This window comes from Felis catus, chromosome B3 (assembly GCF_018350175.1).
Source record: "Felis catus isolate Fca126 chromosome B3, F.catus_Fca126_mat1.0, whole genome shotgun sequence".
Taxonomy (NCBI): domain Eukaryota; kingdom Metazoa; phylum Chordata; class Mammalia; order Carnivora; family Felidae; genus Felis; species Felis catus.
This window is the reverse complement of record NC_058373.1, coordinates 11,644,209-11,666,895: the sequence shown is the minus strand read 5'-3', so window position 1 is coordinate 11,666,895 and position 22,687 is coordinate 11,644,209. Positions and strand designations below refer to the sequence as shown.

At 48.6% G+C, this 22,687-nt stretch overlaps 1 protein-coding gene across 1 annotated transcript in view; it reads left to right on the top strand.

The window, feature by feature from the left end:
* Window positions 1-22,687, top strand: part of FAM174B (family with sequence similarity 174 member B) — a 34,763-nt gene that overhangs the window by 7,536 nt on the left and 4,540 nt on the right. The window contains exon 2 of the mRNA XM_023254951.2: window positions 15,371-15,502. Coding sequence (XP_023110719.2) covers window positions 15,371-15,502 — 132 coding nt within the window. The remainder of the gene's footprint in view (window positions 1-15,370; window positions 15,503-22,687) is intronic.

The following is a 22,687-nucleotide window of genomic DNA, read 5'->3' as shown; positions in this document are numbered from 1 at the left end:
ACACACAGATAGTGTGAGCGGGGGAGGAGCAGAGAGAGAGGGAGACACAGAATCTGAAGTAGGCTCCAGGCTCTGAGCTGTCAGCACAGAGCCTGATGCGGGGCTTGAACCCATGAACCGTGAGATCATGAGCTGAGCTGAAGTCTGGCACTTAACCATCTGAGCCACCCAGGTGCCCCTGGAGATATTTTTGATTGTCATGACTTGGGGAGAGGGATGCTAGTGTCATGTGGTATTTCGAGTCCAAGGATGTCCCAGAATCCTCCTATAGCACAGGACAGCCCCTTAACAAAGGATAGCCTGAGACTTCGGTAGTGCTGAGGTTCCCTGACAGTCTGGGCTGGGAGGCTGTTGGTCGCCTCACGTGAGCGGTTTACTGGGCCTTTCTGGGCATTCACTGGAGTACACGCCTCCAAGGCCTGTGGGGATATTTAGAATGACATCAAGTCGACCAAGTCCCTGGCTCCCCTTTCAATAGCGAAGTATCCTCTTGTATTTAAAAATCCGATTCTGAAAACAGATGTAATTTATATCCAACCTTTTGGTCCTGCTTCTGCCTGTCAATGAGGACACAGCCATATGGCCAAAGTAATCAGGCAGGTGCATCTGCCTCTGAGAGCCTCTTTCAGATGTAATTGGTGACTCTAACGTGCGTGAGCCTCCCTGGACACACAAGACCCTGAGTGGAGGAAGTGTCTCATGGCTGCTTATCCAATGTGTCTATGAGGACTGGGCACCTGCCAATGATTTCTTCTCTCAAATCCGAAAGGGAGAAAAATCCCTCTTTAATTTAACCCTGAGCCCTTTGCCTTATATAACTTTACCTATAAACTTCCATGCGCACGTATGCATTGGTTGGGGGGGTGGGCTTTGCAAACTCAGGTCCCTGCTGACACATGAGGCAGGGGTGGGGTGGGTGGGGTCTCCAGTGTTAGTGTCTGTGTAGCACCCTCCTAGCTTTAAGCAGAGAACGCTTGAGGGGTTGAGCTGGTATTTTAGTTTTACGGCTGATGCTTTGGCGCTAACTATTTGCAGAGGTAATTTCTGCAACCATGCGTTTGGAATCACGTTGTCATGGTTTCACTTAAAAAAAAAATCCGTACTTAATCTAAGGGTGATCTGCCAGGAACCCAGACTTTATTTTCCTCAGGGTGCAGGGGACAGGAACTCCACGTTTATTGGCAGGTGTGGCGCAGGGGAGAGGCTGTGGCAACAGAGAGCTCCCTTGACCTCCCTCCCTTCATACGGATGAGAAAACTGAGGGCCACAAGAGGGGAGGGTTTACTGAGGTCATCCAGTGAGTCTGTAGGAAAAATAGAACTTAAGTGCAAGGAGTTCTGATGCCCAGCTTGGTCCTTTCTGGGCCTCCAATCTGTGGTGGGCTGGGTTTTGGTCTGGTCCCGCTGTGTCTCCCCAGCATATTCGGCCAAGGACCCAGGAGAAACCATGGTTGAATGGATGGAGCATTCTTCTTCCCAGTGTATTTACCGAGGCCCACTCTCAGCATAGGGGGGACTGTGCTGTCCTAGGAGCTTCTAGTGCAATCCAGGAGATAGGCTGATGCCCCTGGATGATTCTACTGGGTAGAGAAGAAAGAATCCAGTTCAACTGAGGAATGATATAACAAAAGCCACACTCACAAGCAAAAGCATACACTGCAGAAGGTTGGCCCCAGGGGCTTTGGCCCCAGACCGAATGGTCTGGGAAGGCAAGTGGGGAGGAAGAGGATTTTGTCGTGGGGGGGTGTGAGAAAACAATCACTTGGAAATCATGATGATGACAATAATAGTAGCAACTAATATCCATGAAGCCCTCACTGTGTGCCAGGCTCTGTGCTAAACATTTTCTGTGTTTCCTCATTCCTCCAATTGGTGTGAGGCCAGAGCGCCCAGTTTCCAGATGAGTAAATCAAGGCACAGAGTGGGGCGCCTGGGTGGCGCAGTCGGTTAAGCGTCCGACTTCAGCCAGGTCACGATCTCGCGGTCCGTGAGTTCGAGCCCCGCGTCGGGCTCTGGGCTGATGGCTCAGAGCCTGGAGCCTGTTTCCGATTTTGTGTCTCCCTCTCTCTCTGCCCCTCCCCCGTTCATGCTCTGCCTCTCTCTGTCCCAAAAATAAATAAACGTTGAAAAAAAAAATTAAAAAAAAAAAATCAAGGCACAGAGTGATGTAGTCTTGCTCACGGCCATGCCGCTGGTGAAGGGCTGGAATCTGACTTCCGAGCCAGGGTTCTCTGCCCTTCCCTTCTCGCCGCCAGATTTTGGAAGACACCAATTCTAGCTGGAGGATTTGGGGAATTGTAGTGGATGGGAGAATCGTATGGAATGAAATAAAGTGCTGCTTTAATGCCGACCCAGGCTAGGTGCTTAGTAAGTATTTGCTGAGTGACTGAGTGAATAGTGATGTGGCTACAGTGGGGACTCAGGATGGTTGTGGAGACCTGTGGAAGGGGCTGGAAGGACCAATAGGGAGGGCTGGAGGTCTGAGCCTATGAAGAGGAAGAGGGGGAGGAGAGTGTCAGGAGGCCCTGAAGGACCTGGAGAAAGGGGTCATGGTGGGGTTAGGCAGGGGAGAAGGGGAGAAAGAAGATGATGCAGGGGCACCTGGGTGGCTCAGTCGGTTAAGCATTTGACTCTTGATTTCCGGCTCAGGTCATGGTCTCATGGTTTGTGGGTTTGAACCCTGTGTCGGGCTCTGCACTGTGTCAGTGTGGAGCCTGCTTGGAACTCTCTTTCCCTCTCTCTCTGCCCCTACCCTACTTGCACACACACACACTCTTTCTCTCAAATAAATAAACTTAAAAAAAAAAAAAGAAGAAGCTGTATAGGTGACACTTGCTCACAGAAATTCCATCCCACACATCTGGACATCTGGGCTGAGCTTCTGTGAGAAGTGACTGCCCCTGAAGTGAGGTGCGGGTGGCAAGGAGTGACATTCCCATGCCTCCCCTACCACGTGGCAGGGACAAGTGGGTGCTGAAAGGATCACTCATGACATGTGTCCCAAAGCACAGTGACTTCACAGTTTCCAGGCTGTAGTTGGGTCCGCTGGGTCCATCAAAAGAGTCCTTCTCCGTCATCTCGCCACTGCCCTTGAAACCCATGGAGCCGCCCCTGGAGGCTGCCTGCGTCGCGTTTATGCCTCGCCTCCCTCACCTGGTACCTCGTATAAAAACAAGGTGGACCTAGGGGCACCTGGGTGGCTCAGTTGGCTAAGCAACTGACTTCAGCTCAGGTCATGATCTCACGGATCATGGGTTCGAGCCCCGCGTCGGGCTCTGTACTGACAGCTCCGAGCCTGGAGCCTGCTTCATATTCTGTGTCTCCGTCTCTCTCTCTTCCTCCCCTGCTCATTCTCTGTCTCTCTCTGTCTCTCAAAAATAAATAAACGTTAAAAAAAAATTAAAAAAAAACAAGGCGGACCCAACCCTTTGCAAACACACCTGGCAGCTGGAGGAACAGGTCTTGCTTGGTGCGTTGGCTGTTGCCGTACCGCACGTGACTCCTCCAACTGGTTAAAGCCGGTGGCGTGCATATTTTTTGTCTTGGAAGAATGAAAGTTGGAGACAGTCCCCAGGGAGCGACAGACAAACAAGTGTGGAGAGCAGACGGAGGCCAGAAGCTGTGGTGTTACGAAGAAAAGCCCTAAGGCTTGTGATCAAGCTCTTTGGGGTCCTGTGGCCCGTTTTGTATGATCCGTGTTTATATGAACTGTACGCAGCCCCGGGGCACAGCGCGCATTGTGTGCCGGATGTAGGATTGGGCTCCGTCAGAAATGACACCACTTCCGTGAACCCCAAGGGGATGGTGCCCAAGAGGGAGGGAGGCAGCTAGGCTGTGTGAATAACAACTGAACTGCTGGGGAGCAGGTATGAGGAAGGCCTTGGTTGAACATGCGAGTCATTCCATCTTTCTGGGCTCATGATTTTTTCGTTGAGTTGTTGAGTATTGCTCCTGCTTGGCATCCATGACCGTGGCCAGGAGCTAGAGGTTGCAAACTGATGGTCCACAGATACGTTTTTTGTTTTGTTTTGATCTGTGCTGTGTTTTTGAAAACTGAGATGGTTGAGGACACTTACAAATTGGAAGTCTTCATGTGAGAATCGAGGTCTGCTTTTCTCGACAGACGAGAATCCCTGGAAACATAGGGCCTCTGTTCCAGGTGACAGTCGCGGGTAGGCGCTGGGTCGCAGCCATCGCTCTCGGCCGGGGCTGTGAACACCTTGCGTCTCTGAGTCAAAGAGCGTTGGTCGCCGTTTGTCATCCCGTTCGTTCCGATGTTGGTGTCGCACCAGGCCTGCTTCACTGGTTTCCTGTGCCTGCGGGGCTCTGTGGCATTTGGGTTTTTGACGCGGTGCTTTGAGTCACTGCACTTGACCCGGAGCCAGGTGCCGGAGCTGAGGAGCCCTGGCATGGTGGGGAGGGTGCAGCCCAAGGACAGAGAAAGGCGTGGAGGTGCTTGCTTCTGGGTGCACCTGGAAGGCTCTCGAACACCAGTGTTCAGGAGGGCCTGACTGGAGCCATGTAGAGCTGGGCCGCTGGAGACCTTGAAGCTCACACTGTGCTGGGGGAAAAGCTTTGTCTCATGGACCTGACCATCAGTCCCCAGGTGCCCACCCGGAGCTTAGCGCGATGAGGTTCCTGTTGGAGCTTAGCGTGTTTACCTCCTTCAGTGGCTTGTTTCAACTGCTTTAAAAGGAAGGTTTTGGGTGGGGCGCAGGGGCCGGGCCCCAGGAAGGAGGGTTGTACTTGGGAATTGTATCCTGGCCACCGGCCTTGGTGAGCAGTGGCGCTGGCCTTGCCTCCTGAGCTGGGGGCTAATCCTAGACCTATTCTCCAGGGACAGCACTGTTGTTCCTTCCTGCAGGGAAGCTTGAAGGTGGGTTTTGGAATTGGGTTCTTTCTTCAGATTTACTTAGTTTTCTTTTTTTTTTTTTTAATTTTTTAAAAATGTTTTTATTTATTTTTGAGAGAGAGAGAGAGAGCACGTGTACGTGTGCGAGCAGGGGAGGGGCAGAGAGAGAGGGAGATGAAGAATCCGAAGCAGGTTCCAGGCTCTGAGCTGTCAGCACAGAACCCAACACAGGGCTTGAACCCATGAACCATGAGATCATGACCTGAGCCAAAGTTGGAGGCTTAATCACCTGAGCCACCCAGGCGCCTTACTTTTCTTTATTTTAATTAAAAAAAAATATGTATGTATGTATGTATGTATGTATGTATGTATGTATGTATTTATTTAATTTGAGAGAGAGAGAAGGGGAGAGGGGCAGAGAGAATCTTCCTGATGCAGGACTTGATCCCATGACCCTGGAATCATGACCTGAACCGAAATCAAGAGTCAGACGCTCAACTGACTGAGCCACCTGGGCACCCCGAGGTTACTTAGTTTTCTAGGGAAGCCTCAGTAGTTATGTCTTACACTCTGAGGTTGGAGGTGCAGGGTCAAGGTCAGAGGGAAAAATGGGAAAAGCCCCTGACCCCAGAGCAGAAGCCCCACCAGGCATTAAGGCTGTGTGGCATCTCAGCCAGCTTCCAGCACCTTCTTGGTTCTGTGTCCCCCACCCCGTTTCGTTATTTTCTTTATTAATTATTTTTTTTAATATTTTATTTAAAAAAAAATTTTTTTTAATGTTTTAATTTATTTTTGCGACAGAGAGAGACAGAGCATGAGCAGGGGAGGGGCAGAGAGAGAGGGAGACACAGAATCAGAAGCAGGCTCCAGGCTCTGAGCTGTCAGCACAGAGCCTGATGTGGGGCTCGAACCCACAGACTGTGAGATCATGACCTGAGCCGAAGTCGGACGCTTAACCGACTGAGCCACCCAGGCGCCCCTAAATATTTTATTTTTATTGAGGGAGAGAGGGCGCAGGTGGGCAAGGGTGGAGAGAGAGAGAGAGAATCCTACGATGGCGGGGGAGGGGGAGTAGAGAGAGAGGGAGAGAGAAGTGGAGTTCGCCCAAAGTGGGGCTTGAGCTCACCTGAGGCGGGGCTCGTGCTCACTGCACGTGGGACTTGAAACCATGAACCGTGAGATCATGACCTGAGCCAAAGTCGGATGCTCAACAGCTGAGCCACCCAGGGGCCCCTGTTAATTTTTCTAAATGTCAGAGGTGACATGCTCTTTGTGACAAGTAGTGTGGTTTCTGCAGCAAGCTGGTCCTGGAGCTACAGACCTACTTCAATGGGCTTAAAAATGAAATCAGCCAGGGTGGAGGAAAAAAGGTTCGGTTGCTGGGTTTGGCTCCTAAAGTCCCCAGATGAGGGGAGGCACCATGAGGCCTCTGGGCGGGGCAGAGGGGCCCCTGGGCCAGCTCCAAGGGGAGAGCAGGCCTGATGCATTTAAAGTATTTTTTTAATTACTGACTTTGAATTTTACTTCCTCGTTTGTTCCTTTTAAAAATAGATCGTATGTTCACATGGTTCAAAATTCCCGAGGAGCCAAAGAATATATTGTGAATAATGTCCTTCTTACCTCTTGTCCCCTCAGCCACCACGCTTTCTTCTCTGCTTGCCATCAATTTCCTGTGTCTCTTTCCCGGGAGGTTTTAAAAGTAGAGAAATGAGCGTGATGTATGTACAGACACATATAAATAAATACATATCTTTCCCTGTTTTTTAAAAATGTTTATTTATTTTTTGAGAGAGAGAGGGTGTGTGTGTGTGGTGGGGGAGGGACAGAGAGAGAGAGAGGGAGAGAGAGAATCCCAAGCGGGCTCCGTGCTGTCAGCTCAGAGCCTGATGTGGGGCTCAAACCCACAATCTGTGAGATCAAGACCTGAGCTGAAATCAGCAGTCAGATGCTTAACTGACTGACCCACCCAGGCACCCCATGTTTACGTTAATTTTTTTTTTAATGTTTGTTTATTTTTGAGAGAGAGAGTGTGGGAACCAGGGAGGGGCAGAGAGAGAGGGAGACACAGAATCTGAAGCAGGCTCCAGGCTCTTAGCTGTCAGCACAGAGCCAGACGTGGGGCTTGAACTCATGAACCGCAAGATTATAACCTGAGCTGAGGTCAGACTCTTAACCAACTGAGCCATCCAGGCACCCCTGTCTTTCCCTGTTGTTAGTAACAGCTTTATAAGATAATTCTCATATCCCACAATTCACCCATTTAAAGTGTCCAATTCATGGTTTTTAGTGCATGCACAGACTTGCGCACCATTACCCCAATCAATTTAGAAGATTTTCATCACCCCAGAAAGAAACTCTGAGCCCATTAGCAGAACCTCCATCTCCCTCCCAACCCCCAGGCTTAGGTAAACCCTATTTAGGATCAGGTTCCCTTCAAACTCCTCTTTTCCAGAATTTTCCTAGCTATTCTTGTTATCCATTTTTTCCCCCTTCTCTGAGCTTTGGGACTAACTCGTCTAGATCCCCCAACAAAAATCTGTCCATATTTTATTGGATTTCGTTAAACTTGTAGATTAATATGAGAGGCGTGACATTGGCGTGGACACTTTGTCGTCGGAAGCACGGCGCCCTCCCTTTGCTGGCACGGTCCTCCGTCGGTTGTTTTTCGGTGGTGGAGGAAGCAGGGGGCAACCACAAGAATTTGCAATTGCATTCTTGCTGTCTGACAGTGTGGGGATCCCCGGTGTCCCCGGTGCGTCTCCTGCTTTCTGTTGGAGTGTGAAGAGCCTGGGTTCTGGAATGTGGTAGACGTAGCCTTGAGCCCCACTCGCGGGGCAGGTCGCTCAGTGCCTCCTGGCTTTTGTTTCCTTGACTCCACGATGGCCGGAGGCTCCACTAGGAGTACGCGGGTGATGCCTGGCACTGAGTGTTGCCCTGTTGTGGTGGCTGCTATTACTGTCACCCCAGCGGAACAGTGATGCAAGAGGGCCACACGTGGTTCAGAGTCACATGCGGATGGTGCCCCACAGCGGGGGCAGTGTCTGCGAGTGGAGATCACAGAAATCTGAGGCAGCAGGAAACCTGACCTCTGTGGGGTGTCCTGGGAAGGCCTCGTGGGGGAAACGGGCGTGCTGTGGCCCATGGAGTGGGTGAGGCGGGAGGCACCATGAGGCTCCATCACCAGAACCCCAACTGAGCCTGGCCAGCGGTACCAATGGACATGAGGTTAAGATTCAGGGGCGCCTGCGTGGCTCAGTTAAGCATCTGACTTCGGCTCGGGTCATGATCTCTCCGTTCATGAGTTCGAGCCCCGCGTCGGGCTCTGTGCTGATGGCCCGGAGCCTGGAGCCTGCTGCGGATTCTGTGTCTCCCTCTGTCTCTGCCCCTCCCCTGCTTGCACTCTGTTTCTCTCTGTCTCCCCAAAATAAATAAACATTAAAGTTAAAATTTTTTTTTTAAAGATTCAGGGGAGTGAGTCATCCGGAGGCACATAACAGAGGAATTGGGGAGCCGAGGTCCAAACCCCATCTCTGGATGTGCAGTCCATGGATCTGACTGCTGCACCCCCAGCTGGATTTCTCATAACAAACTAACCCTTAAGGGTTGGTTTAGTTTTGTTCCTCCTCGCGGGGAAGGGCAGGGACGGAAGGCCCCCCTCCACGTTGGCCCGCTGAGCCCCGATGCTCTGCTCCCCGGCCTCTGTGTTTGCATAAGCGGAACAGCCCCCCCTCACTGGGAAACCCGCTTCTGGGCAGCTGCTGACAGGGCCTCTGCGTAAACAAATCCTCTGGCTTTAGGATCACATTTCAGAGTAAAAGAATCTTGAACTTCTCCTCTGCCTTGTTAGAAATGTGTGTTTTGGCTCCTGTGGAAGGATCCTTTGTCTCTTAGAACTTCTCTGGTCTTGCCTCTTCCTGTGAAACACAATGTGAACATTTACTTAAAGCCACCGCTTACCATCTCTTCGTTGAGGCCATCTGGTTCAAAGGGACCTTGTTCCACGGGCGCCTGGGTGGCTTAGTCAGTTAAGTGTTGAACTCCTGATTTCGGCTCAGGTCATGATCTCATGGTTCCAAGCCTCGGGTCGGGCTCTGCACTGACAGCACGGAGCCTGCTTGGGATTTTCTCTCCCCCTCTCTCTCTGCCCCTCCTCCAAGCACTCTGTCTCTCTCTCTCTTTCTCTCTCAAAAAATGGATAAATAAAAAAATAAAGGTACCTCATTCACTGAAGAGAAATGGTGTGAACGGGGGCCATGCTGTAGAGCACAGGCCAGCTATATCTTTTCCCTTCTTTGATTCTCGAATCTTCTTTAGCTGGAAGCTGTATGCCTGACAGTTTTGGCAGGCTCCTCCCCTGCCTGCTCCCCCCCCCCCCCGCCCCCGCCCCTGTGTATGACTGTGGAAACAGGCCTGTGTATAGAATTGCTGGGTTATGAACTCAGATCTGACTCTGCACCTGGGCTCTAGAACCAGGTGTCTAGAACTTTCTTCCTCAGGTTGGTGACCGAGATGAGGGCTGTGCCCACAAGCTGACGCACTGTCCCCTGGAGAGACTCAGGGGACTTCAGAGTCTTTGTGGCCATGTGGCCTTGGCCTTTTTCGCAGGCCAGTGTGCTTATAAAACATCCCTGTGGGAAGGAGTCACCAGGATGTTTGTGTTCTTGGAAAACCTGTTCCCTGGTGGCTCTAAGCAGAAATGTTTAGGATATTGTCACTGAGGCACTTTGTATGTATGGGTTCTTTCTTTCTAGAGCAGGGATGAGTCCTGGGGTTTTGAAGGGTTAGAAGAAATGAAATTGTATGTACATGTGGAAGTTTTACCGTTAGCAGGTAGGAAAGTCCCAAGATGGTTTGTATTGTTACAGCGATGGTTTCACTTCATGCTGTGCCTGCCTTCGTTCCATCAGGATCCTGTGACTGCTTGGATTCTCCACGTGGTGTGTGACAGAAACCTCACCCCAGGCTGGTTTTGGTAGCTGTCAAGGAGGGCTGGCTTTATTTTATTTATTTATTCATTTATTTTTAATTTTTTTAATGTTTATTTTTGAGAGAGAGATGGAGAGAGAGAGAGAGAGAGAGAGAGAGAGCGAGAGCACGCGCGTGCAAGTGGGGGAGGGCCAGAGAGAGAGGGAGACACAGAATCCGAAGCAGGCTCCAGGCTCTGAGCTGTCAGCACAGAGTCCGATGTGGGGCTCGAACTCATGAATGGTGAGATTGTTACTTGAGCTGAAGTTAGACGCTCAACCAACTGACCCACCCAGGCGCCCCAAGGAGGGCTGGGTTTATAGTAGATTTGGAACTTGATCTCTCTCCCTCCCAATCTGCCTTCTGCCATATGGGCTTTATTTTCCATTTCTTTTTTTTCTTTTTAAGTTTATTTGTTTATTTTGAGAGAGAGACAGAAAAAAAGCATGAATGGGGGAGGGGCAGAGAGAGAGAGAGAGAGAGAGAGAGAGAGAATCCCAAGCAGGCTGCACACTCTAAGTACAGATCCAGACGTGGGGCTTGACCCCTGAATTGTGAGATCATGACCTGAGCCAAACTCTGATGCTTAACCAACTGAGCTGCCCAGGCACCCCTTTACTTTCCATTTCCAGAAGGTGGCAAGATGGCTTGCTTCATTTGGGTCTCAAGACCAGTGGATGGAGCATTTACTGCCCCCGGTCCAGCCTTCCTAGCAAAAGGCCATTGGCTCTGATTGGTCCCCAGTCCCGCCCCTCTTGCCGTGGCCTGGGGATTGCAACACACTGATTGGCTTGGGCTTCAGTCCCACAGCTACTCCTGGAACTGGGGGTGTGGTAGGTGACCAGGTCCCCTCAACCGCGGGGACTACGTGGGAAGGGGACTCACCCAGGCCCCTGAAGATAGACTCCGAAAGGAGGGAGGAAATGGAAACTGGCCTGCTTTGAACCGACTCACGTCCTGAGGGTCCACGATTTAGAGCGAGTTCATTAGGAGTGTGTGCAGATCAATTTGGAGTAGGAATGTGCGAGCTCTGTTAAGTGGCAGGTCCTAGAAGGGCAGAGAGTTTCTTGGTGTTAACGTGGAGTGGGGGTGGAGTCTGGCGGGGGTGCGGAGTGGGCTTGCATTTGAGAGTGAGCAGGAAGTATCTAGAGACAGCTGGCACCTTGCCTCTTGGCAGGCACGGGTGGTTCAAGGTGACCGCCAGGGAGCTTTGTTCTGGGGCAGCCTTTGGCCTTGGCCGTGGGAACATCAACCTCTCTGAGCCCCCTTTTCCTCAGTTGTGAGGCAGGCGGCGGCACCTTGTAGAGTGCTTGATGAGCTGTGACACGTGATCGTATGTGTAAATGACTTAGCCCAGCAAGAGCTCACCTGTCGTGGACTGGTATTAATTAGAAAAGACACATTAGAGTGTCCACACTCAGAGAAGACAGAGCAGGACTGGGTGATGTTATTCGGGCTGGAGAACTATCCGTTTTCTGTTTTCTCCCATTCTCCCTCCTTGAAGCAGGATGACACTGTTCTCCAGCCCCAGGACCCTTGGAGTCTGCGGGAAGTGCTCACTGACTGTTCACGCGTTTCCTTGCTTCTGACTTGGGCACTGCTAGGAAAGGAGGGGTTCGCCTCCTCTGGTGACAAATATGTGGGGAGCCTCCCATCCCGCCCCACCTGAATGCGTGCGTAGCTTGTGCATTGACCGTGACCGCCCCCCTCCACCAAAGGCACTTGTCCCTGGAGGCCTCTGTCCATGCGTCTGGGTCTCTTCAACCTCTCACTGGGTCCCAGTTTCCCTGTTAACACATCCAGCCATGGAACAGTGACATTGCTCCTTGTTTGTGATGTTTCTGTGTCTCAGAGAGCCGATCATTTGAAATGTAATTTCTTCAGCTCATTACGTCAGAACTGGCATTTAAAGCACGCATGAGGGCCCTTGTTAGTGGCCTCTTGTCCCTAGTCAGGGTCCTCCTAGTGAAACAGGACCAAGAGGGTCGATGGATGGATGGATGGATCGATCTATCTTTCTATCTTTCTAAGAGCCATGGAACATATATCAATATGTAACACATTAATTATATTATTAAACCATTAATCACTTGTATATAATCAGTCAATAGATTTATATATATATATATACATGTATACATATACACGTGTATATATATATATATATTTTTTTTTTTTTTTTAAGTAATTGGCTTACAAGATTAAGGAGGCTGACAAGTTCCAAGATTTGCAAGGAGAACGTGCAATCTAGAAACCCAAGAGCTTGCAGTGGTGTAAGTTCCCATCCCAAGGCTGGCAGGCCTGAAACCCAAGAAAAGCTAGCTTTTCAGCTTAATTGTCAACATAGGGAAGAAACAAACAAAAAACAATGTCCCAGCTCAAAGGCAGTCAGGCAGGGAGGTCAGTCTTTATGTTTTGGTCAGACCTTCAGCTGATTGGATGAGGCCCACCACACCGAGGAGAGCAGTCTGTTACTTAGTCTGTCAATTCAGATGTCAATCTTATCCAGAAATACCCTCATAGAAACCCCCAGAAGTAATGTTTGATGAAATACCTGAACGCCTTGTGGCAGTTGACATACAGAATTAACATATAGAATTAACCATTACACCTTTGGTGTAATCTTGGGGTTTAAAATTATTTGCTGAGGTCACATGGTTGGAATGGGTGGCATTAAACCAAGTAGGCCGTGACATTCTAGAAGCTGGTGGTGTTTTCCAGTTTCTCCCCTGGGTAACTGTTCAAGGGTCTTACTTTAAACTAGCTAAGTTAATTTTCTCATGGCGAGACTCTATAAACCATCAGGAAGAAGGGAGGTGATTTTAGGGGTGATAGGGATCCACTCCCATGAAGCAGAGCTAAAGTCAGAGCCTCCAGAACCTTCTTCCAGAGTCAGCAGTCAGTCCTGCTCCAGGGCCGATGACTAAATTAGGTTTCAAGTTCTGAGTGTACAACGAGGTTTTCAGATCAGATTTCGCATTTTCTAGGCTTCCTTGTACCCAAAAAAGAGCTACAAACAGCACTGTGATTCCTCAGCCCGAAACCATCAGGCTGTCAGTCTCTTTGGGCAAAAACCTTTGCAAAGCCAGGCTTTGCAGAGAGCTCTGAACAGCTGTGAGTCATCTGGGTGGAGATGTGGGGCTGTTTTCCTGACAAAGGTGTGGTGTGAGGGTCTGCGTAGATGGGGATGTTGACCCGTCTTCAGGGCTTGGGGATGGGTGGCTCCTTGTGCCTTTGTCTTGGGTGGCTTGTGGCATCTGGAGCTGTTTCTAATCTCCCCTGTCCAGTATCGGAGATGGAGTTGGTCAAGGATTATGAGTCAGCTAGGGCAGAAGGCAGAGACTTATTTTACTCCTTTGGGGGGAGGTGGATAGAAAAGAAGAGTCTGTTGAGGGTTGAGAATGTAGGACTAGTGGTGTTTACAAGGTTAGTGTTTATACTCCTGCATAAAGCCTCCTTCTAAAATGCCATTGTCCAGGACCGCTGGGGAGGCGACTGGCTGTGCCCCTCTTACCCCCCCAAGCTTGGTACTGGTACCATGCCTCATCTCACGTTTGAAATATAAGCAATCACACCCGTGCCTCTGTGTGTGTGTGTGTGTGTGTGTGTGTGTGTGTGTGTGTGTGTCTGTCCAGGGAGGGCAGATAGCTTTATGGTAGGGTGTGGTGATCACCAGACTTTTTATTTTTAATGTTTCATATCTTTTTGAGAGGAGGCAAATGGAGGGGCAGAGAGAGAGGGGGTGGGGACAGAGGATTCGAAGTGGGCTCTGTGCTGACAGGCTGACAGCAGTGAGCCCGATGTGGGACTCAAACTCATGAACCGCGAGATCATGACCTGAGCCAAAGTCGGATGCTTAGCCGACTGAGCCACCCAGGTGCCCCAATCATCAGAATTTATAGCTGGTTTCTCCCTGTCTCTCGAAGTCTCTCCCTGAAAAACCACAAGGAGCAGGTACTAGAGGTTGTATCGGGTGCTTTATGCCAAAGATACAGGTACACATACAGATAAATATCTTTCTCTATGTGACACTTTCGTGTTTTTGGTAAATCATACCAGGTAAGACAAGAACAATTTGCTGTTGCTAAGAAATTATGAGAAACCTGACAGTTGGGGCGCCTGGGGGGTTCAGTCAGTTAAGCATCTGACTTCGGCTCAGGTCATGATCTCATGGTTCGTGGGTTCGAGCCTCGCGTCGGGCTCTGTGCTGACCGCTGACAGCCTGGAGCCTGCTTCGGATTCTGTGTCTCCCTCTCTCTCTATTGCCCCTCCCCTGCTCGTGCTCTGTCTCTCTCAGTAATAAAGAAATAAACTTAAAAAATGATATACAAAAAAGAAACCTTAAAGTGAATTTCTTATTTCATCACTTTACAAACTGAGCAAAGAATTTCTGCATGTGGGGGACAAAGAGGTCTTGCGTGTATCCTGGATGTGGTCACCACCTGGGAAGAGCTGACAGTCTGCAGGAGGAATGTGCAGAGTGTACGATTCTTCAGTGCCCCATTTATGATTATTTGCAGGGAGGAGGTTGTCTGGCTTCTCATAGACAGTATCAAATGTAGTCAAAACGGAGAGACACCGTGGAATACAAGGCATTTGGGAAAATAGTCAAGATAGTGGAGAAATAAATGCAAAGAGCATCAGTAGTCATGATAATAGTATTATTCCCAGTGGCATTATAAACTTTCAGGCCTGCCCTGATAAATGTAGCATCCTTCGTGCAGAGTGACTAACGCCAGAGACCGAAGGACGTGTCTTAGCACTTTCCCGGTGGCTCGCGGTGACCCTTCACCATCCCAGAGGTAAAAGCTTCGTGTTATAACTCACTGTCCCCATAAATCCTCATGCTGGAAATGATATTGACTTGTTTTTTTTTTTACAAGCCCTTGTCATCTGAGAGAGGCTATAGCACTTCTGTTTGTTTATTATTTTTACTAACAGTAATTTTTGCTGAGAGCCTCCTGTGTGTAGGCTCCTTGAATTCACCATCTCGTTTAATTCTCTCTTGGCTGTGAGGGGCAAATACTGTCTGTATCCTATTTTATTTAGGAGGAAACTGAGGCTTAGGGAGATTAACCGACTTGCCTGAGATCACACAGGTGGAGAGTGCCTGAGCCTTGACCCAGATCCCACCTGGTTGGCCTGTCAGTGCCACCTGTGACATCTATGCTTGGGGAGGTGGGGGGAGGAGGCAAGGGGACAGATGTGTTACGCCCATGCAAACCCAGGGCTGGATCCTGTCTTCATTGAACATTTTCACCTTTGGCTCATGGCAGATTTTCTTTGCATTAATTTTGTCCTTTTAAAAATATTGCATTGGGGTACTATTTATTTGCTCACTGGGCTTTTCAGTGCTCAGGGCAGGCATGATCATCTCCATTTTGCAGGTGAGGACCAAGAGGATTGGCGAGGTCCAGAATCTGTAAGAGTTCCCATGGCCGAAAGGGAGGGAGCTGGGACGTCTGCCAGGGCTGCCCGGAGCAAGCGGGAGGGGGCAACGTCACTTACCTCTGGGCATCATAGAGTTCTCAGGAACGTGCCTCCCTTCCTCCAGGTCGGGAAAGAGGTTGAAGAAGACCCGCAAGTATGACATCATCACTACTCCAGCCGAGCGAGTGGAAATGGCCCCGCTGAACGAAGAAGATGATGAGGATGAGGACTCCACAGTATTTGACATCAAATACAGGTACGGGGGTTGGCGGGGGGCAGCAGCTTCCTCCTGGGCCCTCAGGTGTTGGGGTGGTGGGATGGTTCACACCCACCTTGGAAAACAACGCAAGGCCAGGTGTGGCGTCCATGTGTCCTTGTTCTTTGGTTATGTGTTTGACCTTGGGGTGTTCTGCTTATGGGGGGAACCGCTTTGATCCCTTCCTAGAATGCACAGCACCCAGAAAGCTGGCAGAGAAATGGTTATTCCCACTTTCCCCAAATGCGAACGCTGGAGGAATCAGCTTTGCGTGAAGAAAAGGGGGACTGAATATCAGATGACGAGCTTCTCGCGCACTGTCTGCGGGGATCTGGTTCCGGCAGCTGCCTGTGCCACAGACTGCCCACAAATGCACACTTCTCTTTCAGCCACTCTAAAACTGATGGCTGAGAGCATGGAGTGGGCCGAGGGTTACTCCTTGGCTGGAATTTACCGATGAGAAAGGGAGCCTGTAGGAAAGTCAGAATGACTTTGTGACTTCAGGATTGTAGTTTGCGTTTTGGATTCTTTTGGAGTGTGCTCTTTGGATGTATGAGATTCTCAATGTAAGGACGGGGGTGGGCATAGATTAGAGATGAGGGCTCAAAGCCTCAGAGAAGAGGAAGTTGTTTGCTTAAGTTTCCAGTTATTGCCGACAAAGGGGAACTACAGGTCCAGGCTGGACCCAATCCTGAGTTTTCCCTGGACAGCTCTCCAGAGAAACAGAACCAATAGGATATGTATCTACATAAAGAAAGATTTATTATAAAGGTCCAAGTCTGAAGGTCTGAGAACCAGGAGAGCCAGGGATGTAAGTCCTATTCCAAGTGATGGAGGAGACCAGTGGCCCAGCTTGAAAACAGTCAGCAGGGAGAGTGAATTCCCTCTTACCCGCCTTTTGTTCTATTCCGGCCTCTAACTGATTGGACGAGGCCCACCCACATCAGACAAGGCAATCTACTTCATTTGGTCTACTGATAAAATTGTTAATCTCTAGAAACACCCTCACAGACACACTCAGAATGTTTGACCAAATGTCAGGATACCTTGTGACTCTTGTCAAGTTGACATGTCAGATTAACCAGCACATGCAGCGTTTCCATTCCTGAGAAGGCCAGTCTTCCACAACCTCTCCTGACTTGTTCTTTGTCAGCACAGCTGTTCTTGGCCCTTCTTTATAAATCAGTTGTCAGGTTCAACAAAAGCATGTTTGGGATTTTGACTCCATGCATCAGTTTAGGGGGAAATCAGCCCCTTTGTGAGAATCCTTCCAATCCATGAATATGGGATGACTTTCCATTTACTTAGGTATTTAAAAAAAAATGTCTTTCAGTACTTTCAAAAATGTCTCCATAAATGTTTTATAAGTTTCTGTTACGTATATTGCCAGGTGTCTTACATATATAGGTATGTATTTTAACTTAAAAAAATGCTATTTTCTTGGGGGTGCCTGGGTGGCTCAGCCGGTTTCTTAACTTTGGCTCTGACTTTGGCTCAGGTCACGATATCATGGTTTGTGAGTTTGACCCCTGCATCGGGCTGTCTGCCGTCAGCATGGATCCTGCTTCAGATCCTGTCTCCCCCTTTCTTTCTGCCCCTCCCCCACTCATGCTCACATTTTCCACCCCCCCCAAATAAATAAACATTAAAAAAAATCACACCTACATTTTATTAAGAATACAGAAACATTAAAGCATAGATTGATTATAGTAGATAGCAGAGCAAAACCATTAGCTATAATTTGCATGTTAGGTAAATAGTAGCCCTTTGAGTAGAATGGGAACAATCAGTGATGTTCATCCATACTATCACATAATATACACGTAAGAAAGTTCGTGGTCGTACTGGTTTTATTGCTTAGCCATTTCATCTGTCTCATGTTCAATGAACAGAAATAAAACATAACGTGAAGAAAACTCTGTCCTCGTTATTAGTCACAATGAAGAGGGTTTGCTGTGTCCTGCAGGCCTGGAAGTATTATACAGTAGGGAGCCCTTGTGGGCTTACGGGGCTCAATGTACTGTTTTGATGCTGAGACACTTAAATAGAATCTCATCCATACTTCATGACTGAACTAGCTGTGGAAGCCTTGCATCTCACTAAATAGGAAAAGACCCTAACAAAGAAATACATCAATCAATCTGTCCAGATAGTCTATCTTTAGGCTTGTACTTTAGTGTAAGGTAGGAAAAGGGGCCCTTTCTTTCTTTTATTTTTTTTTAACATTTTTTTAAATGTTTATTTTGAGAGAGAAGGAGAGGGTGAGCGGGGGAGGGGCAGAGAGAGAAGGAGAGACAGAGAATCCCAAGCAGGCTCTGCATTCTTAAGCGCAGAGCCCAATGTGGGGCTCGAACCCATGAACTGTGACATCATGACCTGAGCTGAAACCAAGAGTAGGACGCTTAACCACTGAGCCACCCAGGCATCCCCAAAGGGGCCCTTTCCTGAGCACATGGACACAAGTATTATTGTGGCTTAAAGACTGCTGGATTGGTATTGTGTCTGGTATCATGAAAAGAAGTATTGAAACCACTGTCAGATTAAGAAAATTCCACGGCTCATCTTAGTACTTCAAACAATGGAGCAAGTGCCTCTTCTAGGCTGACCGTACGCGCTGAATTGACATTAGTACTTTGTTAGCAATTTCCAGGTACACCATAAGGCAGTGTTAGCCACAGCTATCCCCAGTACGTATTATCTCTTAACTGGATGCTTGCACCTTTTGACCATCTTCACCCGAGTCCCCCAACCCCAACCCTCCACCTCTGCTAACTACAAATCTGGTCTCTTTTTCTTATGAGTATGGTGTGTTTTTTTTGAGATTCCACATACGAGTAAGATCATGTTGTATTCATCTTTCGCTGTCTGGCATATTTCACTTAGCATAATGCCCTCAAGGTCCATCCATGTTGTTGCAAATGGCAGGATTTCCTTCTTTTTTATGCTGAATAATATTCCATTACATATATATATATACCCACTACATTTTCTTTATCTTTTCATCTGTCGATGGACACTTTGGTTGTTTCCATGTCTCAGCTGTCATAAATAATGCTGCAGTAAACATAGGAAGGCAGGTATGTCTTCGGCATAGTGATTTTGTTTCTAAAAGCAGATGATTAAATTGAACCCCCTGGTAGGTGTTAGGTAACAGATAATACATTTTTTTTTAATGTTTATTTTTGAGAGAAAGAGCATGTGTGAGCAGGGGAGAGGGGCAGAGAGAGAGACACACACACAGAACTTGAAGCAGACTCCAGGCTCCAAGCTGTATGCACAGAGCCTGACGCGAGGTTCGAACTCAAGAACTATGAGATCATGACCTGAGCCGAAGTTGGATGCTCAACCGACTGAGCCACCCTGGAGCCTCACGTTTGCTTTTACGAAAGTCTGAGTATGCTCCCTGGTTTGTTTCAAGGGCAAGAACAGGTAAAAAACTGGGTCTGAGGGGTGCCTGGATGGCTCAGTCGGTTCAGCATCCGACTTCGGCTCAGGTCATGATCTCCTTGTTCCTGAGTTCAAGCCCCACGTTGGGCTCTGTGCTGACAGCTCGGAGCCTGGAGCCTGCTTCGGATTCTGGGTCTCCCTCTCTCTCTCTGCCCCTCCCCAGCTCGTGCTCTCTCTCTCTGTCTCTCAAAAATAAACAAACATAAATAAAATTAAAAAAAAAAAAAAAGAAACAGGGTCTCAGAGCATATGCTCTGGAGTAGGTCTTTGGCCACTTTCATAGTGGGTGGCTCCAGCTCCACATGACACAGCAGTACTTGGGGCCCCTCAACACGTGGTGACTTTTTAAAAAGATATTTCTTTATTTATTTTGAGACAGAGAGCATGAGCAGGGGAGGGGCAGAGAGAGAGAGGGAGAGAGAGAATCCCAAGCACAGACCCCACTCGGGGCTTGGTCTCCTGAACTGTGAGATCACGACCTGAGCCAAAATTAAGAGTCAGACGCTTAACGGACTGAGCCACCCAGGCGCCTCTGCCTCTAAATCATTGTTAAATAGAAGTGATAGACATTCTGCCTTATTCTTGACCTTAAAGTGTGTGCTTTCCATGCTGGCCACTAAGAGTGGTGGTGGCCATAGGGTTTCGTAGAATTTCTTTCCTGCAAAGGTTCCCTCTGTCCCTAGTTTGCTAATGTCAAATTTTATTTTAATGCCTTTTCTAGCTCTGTTGAGAGGGTCAGTCATACTGTTTATTAACCTTCCATCTGTTAAGGTGGTGAAATTGTGTTAGATTTTTCTGATATTAAACCAACTTTGCGTCTGTGCAACAAAAGGAGTGTGATTGTCATTGTGTTATCCTGTCATGCACGTCGCTGCCTCTACTTTGATGATAGTTATTTAGGGCTTTCTTTGGTTGTCTGAGTGACCAAGATTGCTTTGTCCTTTTCCTACTTTGTGATATCTTTGTCAGGCTTTGGTAAATGTTTTACCAGTAAGACACGTTTTCCTTATAAAGCAAGGTAGGGTAGGTTCCTTATTTGCCGTGTCTCTGGAACAGTTTGTATCAGATTAGAATTATTTGTTTCCTAAATGTTTAGTAGAACATGCTGAAACTCACCGGATCTTGATGTTTTCTGTGTGCAAAGAGTAAAAAAAAAAAAAAAAAAAAAAAACCAAAAAAAAAAAACTATTGATGTTCAGTCCTTTGAACAGTGATAGGACTACATAGTCTTTGTTTCCTCTTGGGTTAGTTTTGATATGGGTCGTATTTCTGGGATTTTTTCCACTTCATCCAAGTTTTCAAATTATTGTCCCAACGTTGCTCACAGCATTCTCTTACTATCTTTTTAATCTTTGAATCGTGTAGACATGGTCCCCTTTTCATGTTTTCTTTCTTTCTTTTTTTTTTGTGTTTTTCAGCCCTACATGGGGCTTGAACACATGACCCTGAGATCAAGATCTTAGCTGAGATCAAGAGTCAGACATGCAACCAACTGAGCCACCCCGGCGCCCCAGTGTTTATTCTGTAACAATCTACTTTAGCTGCCTCCCACAGGCTTTGCTCATCACCAGGCACCATCCTCCTGTCTGTCGAACTTCAAGCAGCTCCTGGTTGTGTTGTTTGTGGTTGAAATGATACCAGGATGTGAGCGAACTTGGAGCTGGGTCACCAGACACAAGACTGCTCTAGCCCTCAGGCCCAGAGATGACCGACCATTTAGGAAGACTGAGAGTGACAGCTTTCCTTATTACAGATGTCATGTGTGCTATAGACATTACAGAGAAGAGAAAGGAAAAATCAAATTGCTGTAATCTCACTACTTAGCGGTAACCACTAGAGTGTGTGTGAGTACATATCTGTGAATTTTCTTTTTTTGTAGAAGTAGGACCGTGTTACACGCGCTGCTTTGGAACAGTTTTCCACCTGGATGGAATGTTACAAACAACTTTATACGTCAATAAGTTTGAAAGAACACGAATTTTAAGACCAGTTTTATGTTCGGGTTAGTGTTTTTTGAGAACTTCTCTGTCTGCCCCTGATAATCTCTTCACAGGTACTTGTCTTTCCTGTTTAGACCTAGCTCAGCAAAATATTGGGGTTCCCTCTGGGAAACAGACTGCATTTAAATTGATGCAGCTGAATTATGACCTGGGGTTATTTTATGAGTGACTGCAAAGAGGAAAATCGTGTTTTCGGTGCCCAGGGCAGTGAGGCAGTAACTTGGTCCATACTATTACACGCGCTGTTCTTTGATGACATTTTGGGACGCAGAGCCTGGCCACATCAGCCAGGCAGGAAATGGAGAGAAGGTGGCCAGGGCTTCCTGACTTCTGTGTGTAGCCCTCTTTTTAGGCTCCTGGGCAACTGGGATGTTCAAGTCCATGAGATAAGACCTCCAACGTTTAGGGCCAGATGGGGCAGGGGCGTGGAGGGAAACAAAGTCTGTGGAAATGTGTTCCCCATTCTGTCCTTAAAAAGGCTAATTAGAAGAAATAAATGACGGCTAACCGGAGTACAGAGAACCCTGGGGTTTTGGAATGGTTCCATGTTTCCAAAGGCGTTTGAACCCCGGCTGTTTGTGCTTTGAGCTTGGTTGGCCTGGCGTGCGGCTGTGGCTGATGTTCTGGGTCTTCGTGCATCCCCACTTTCCTACAGGAGACCCCTGTGACACCCGTTGGGTGTGTCCCCCGGTGGCGAGACAGGTGCCACCCTTCCTCCCGGTTTTCTGTAGGTGGTAGTGGCGGCTGTGACACGTGGGGTGCAAAGGTGGGTGCTGGGAGCTGGGGAGACCCACTGCTCCTCCCGCCCAGGCTTGCATGCTACGTCCCTCTGCTTCTTAGGTTTGGAAAAGATGTGGCCTGTGGGAATCCAGGCATGCATTCTACAAGTGCCCGCCTCCCACCCTCTTGTGAATAGAGCTTCCTGTGGGAATCTCATTAGAAAGCCATGAGCTTTCCGCCGGGATGCCAGACGCTGTGCCTGGCATCTTGTCTTTGGAACAAAGGGCATTAGGTGGCTGTTTGCAGCAAGAGGCCCCTGGAGGCAAGGCTGGGAGCAGGAGAAAGCAGATTGACTTACTTGTGCTAGACTGAGCCCGGGGCTCAGAGTCCTGGGCACCTTATGGAAGTTGCTAAGCACAGAGTAGTGACTTAAAAAAAAAAAATGTTTTTTTTTAATGTTTACTTATTTTTGAGAGAGAGAGAGAGAGAGTTGGGGAAGGGCAGAGAGAGAGAGGGAGACAGAATCTGAAGCAGGCCCCAGGCTCCTAGCTGTCAGCACAGAGCCCGATGCGGGGCTTAAACTCATGGACCGTAAGATCATGGCCTGAGCTGAATGAAGTCAGATGCTTAATGGACTGAACCACCCAGGTGCCCCAGAGCAGTGACTTCTTGAAGGTTGGGCTCAAATGGCCCTTCTGTTCCCTGCTTCCTTGTCTTCTGGAACGAAGGTTCTAGAGTGAGGAACGAAGCTGTTAGGAGCATCAACATGTGGGCAGCTGTGGGGGCAATGGGGTATGGTGAGCTTCTGAGGCCGGGAAGGAATCAGCGACCCACAGGTTCCCCTGAGGATGCCAGAGTAACCTACCTGGACCTCAGACAACAGCAGGGGTCACCCCCCTACCTGCTTGGACGATGCTCTGCCAGCCCTCTTCTGTACAGGCTGAGCTTCTGTCTGAAAGACGGGCATGTCAGGGGACGTTTCTGTTTCTTTGAAGAGCAGTATTGGCCATCTGGGGGC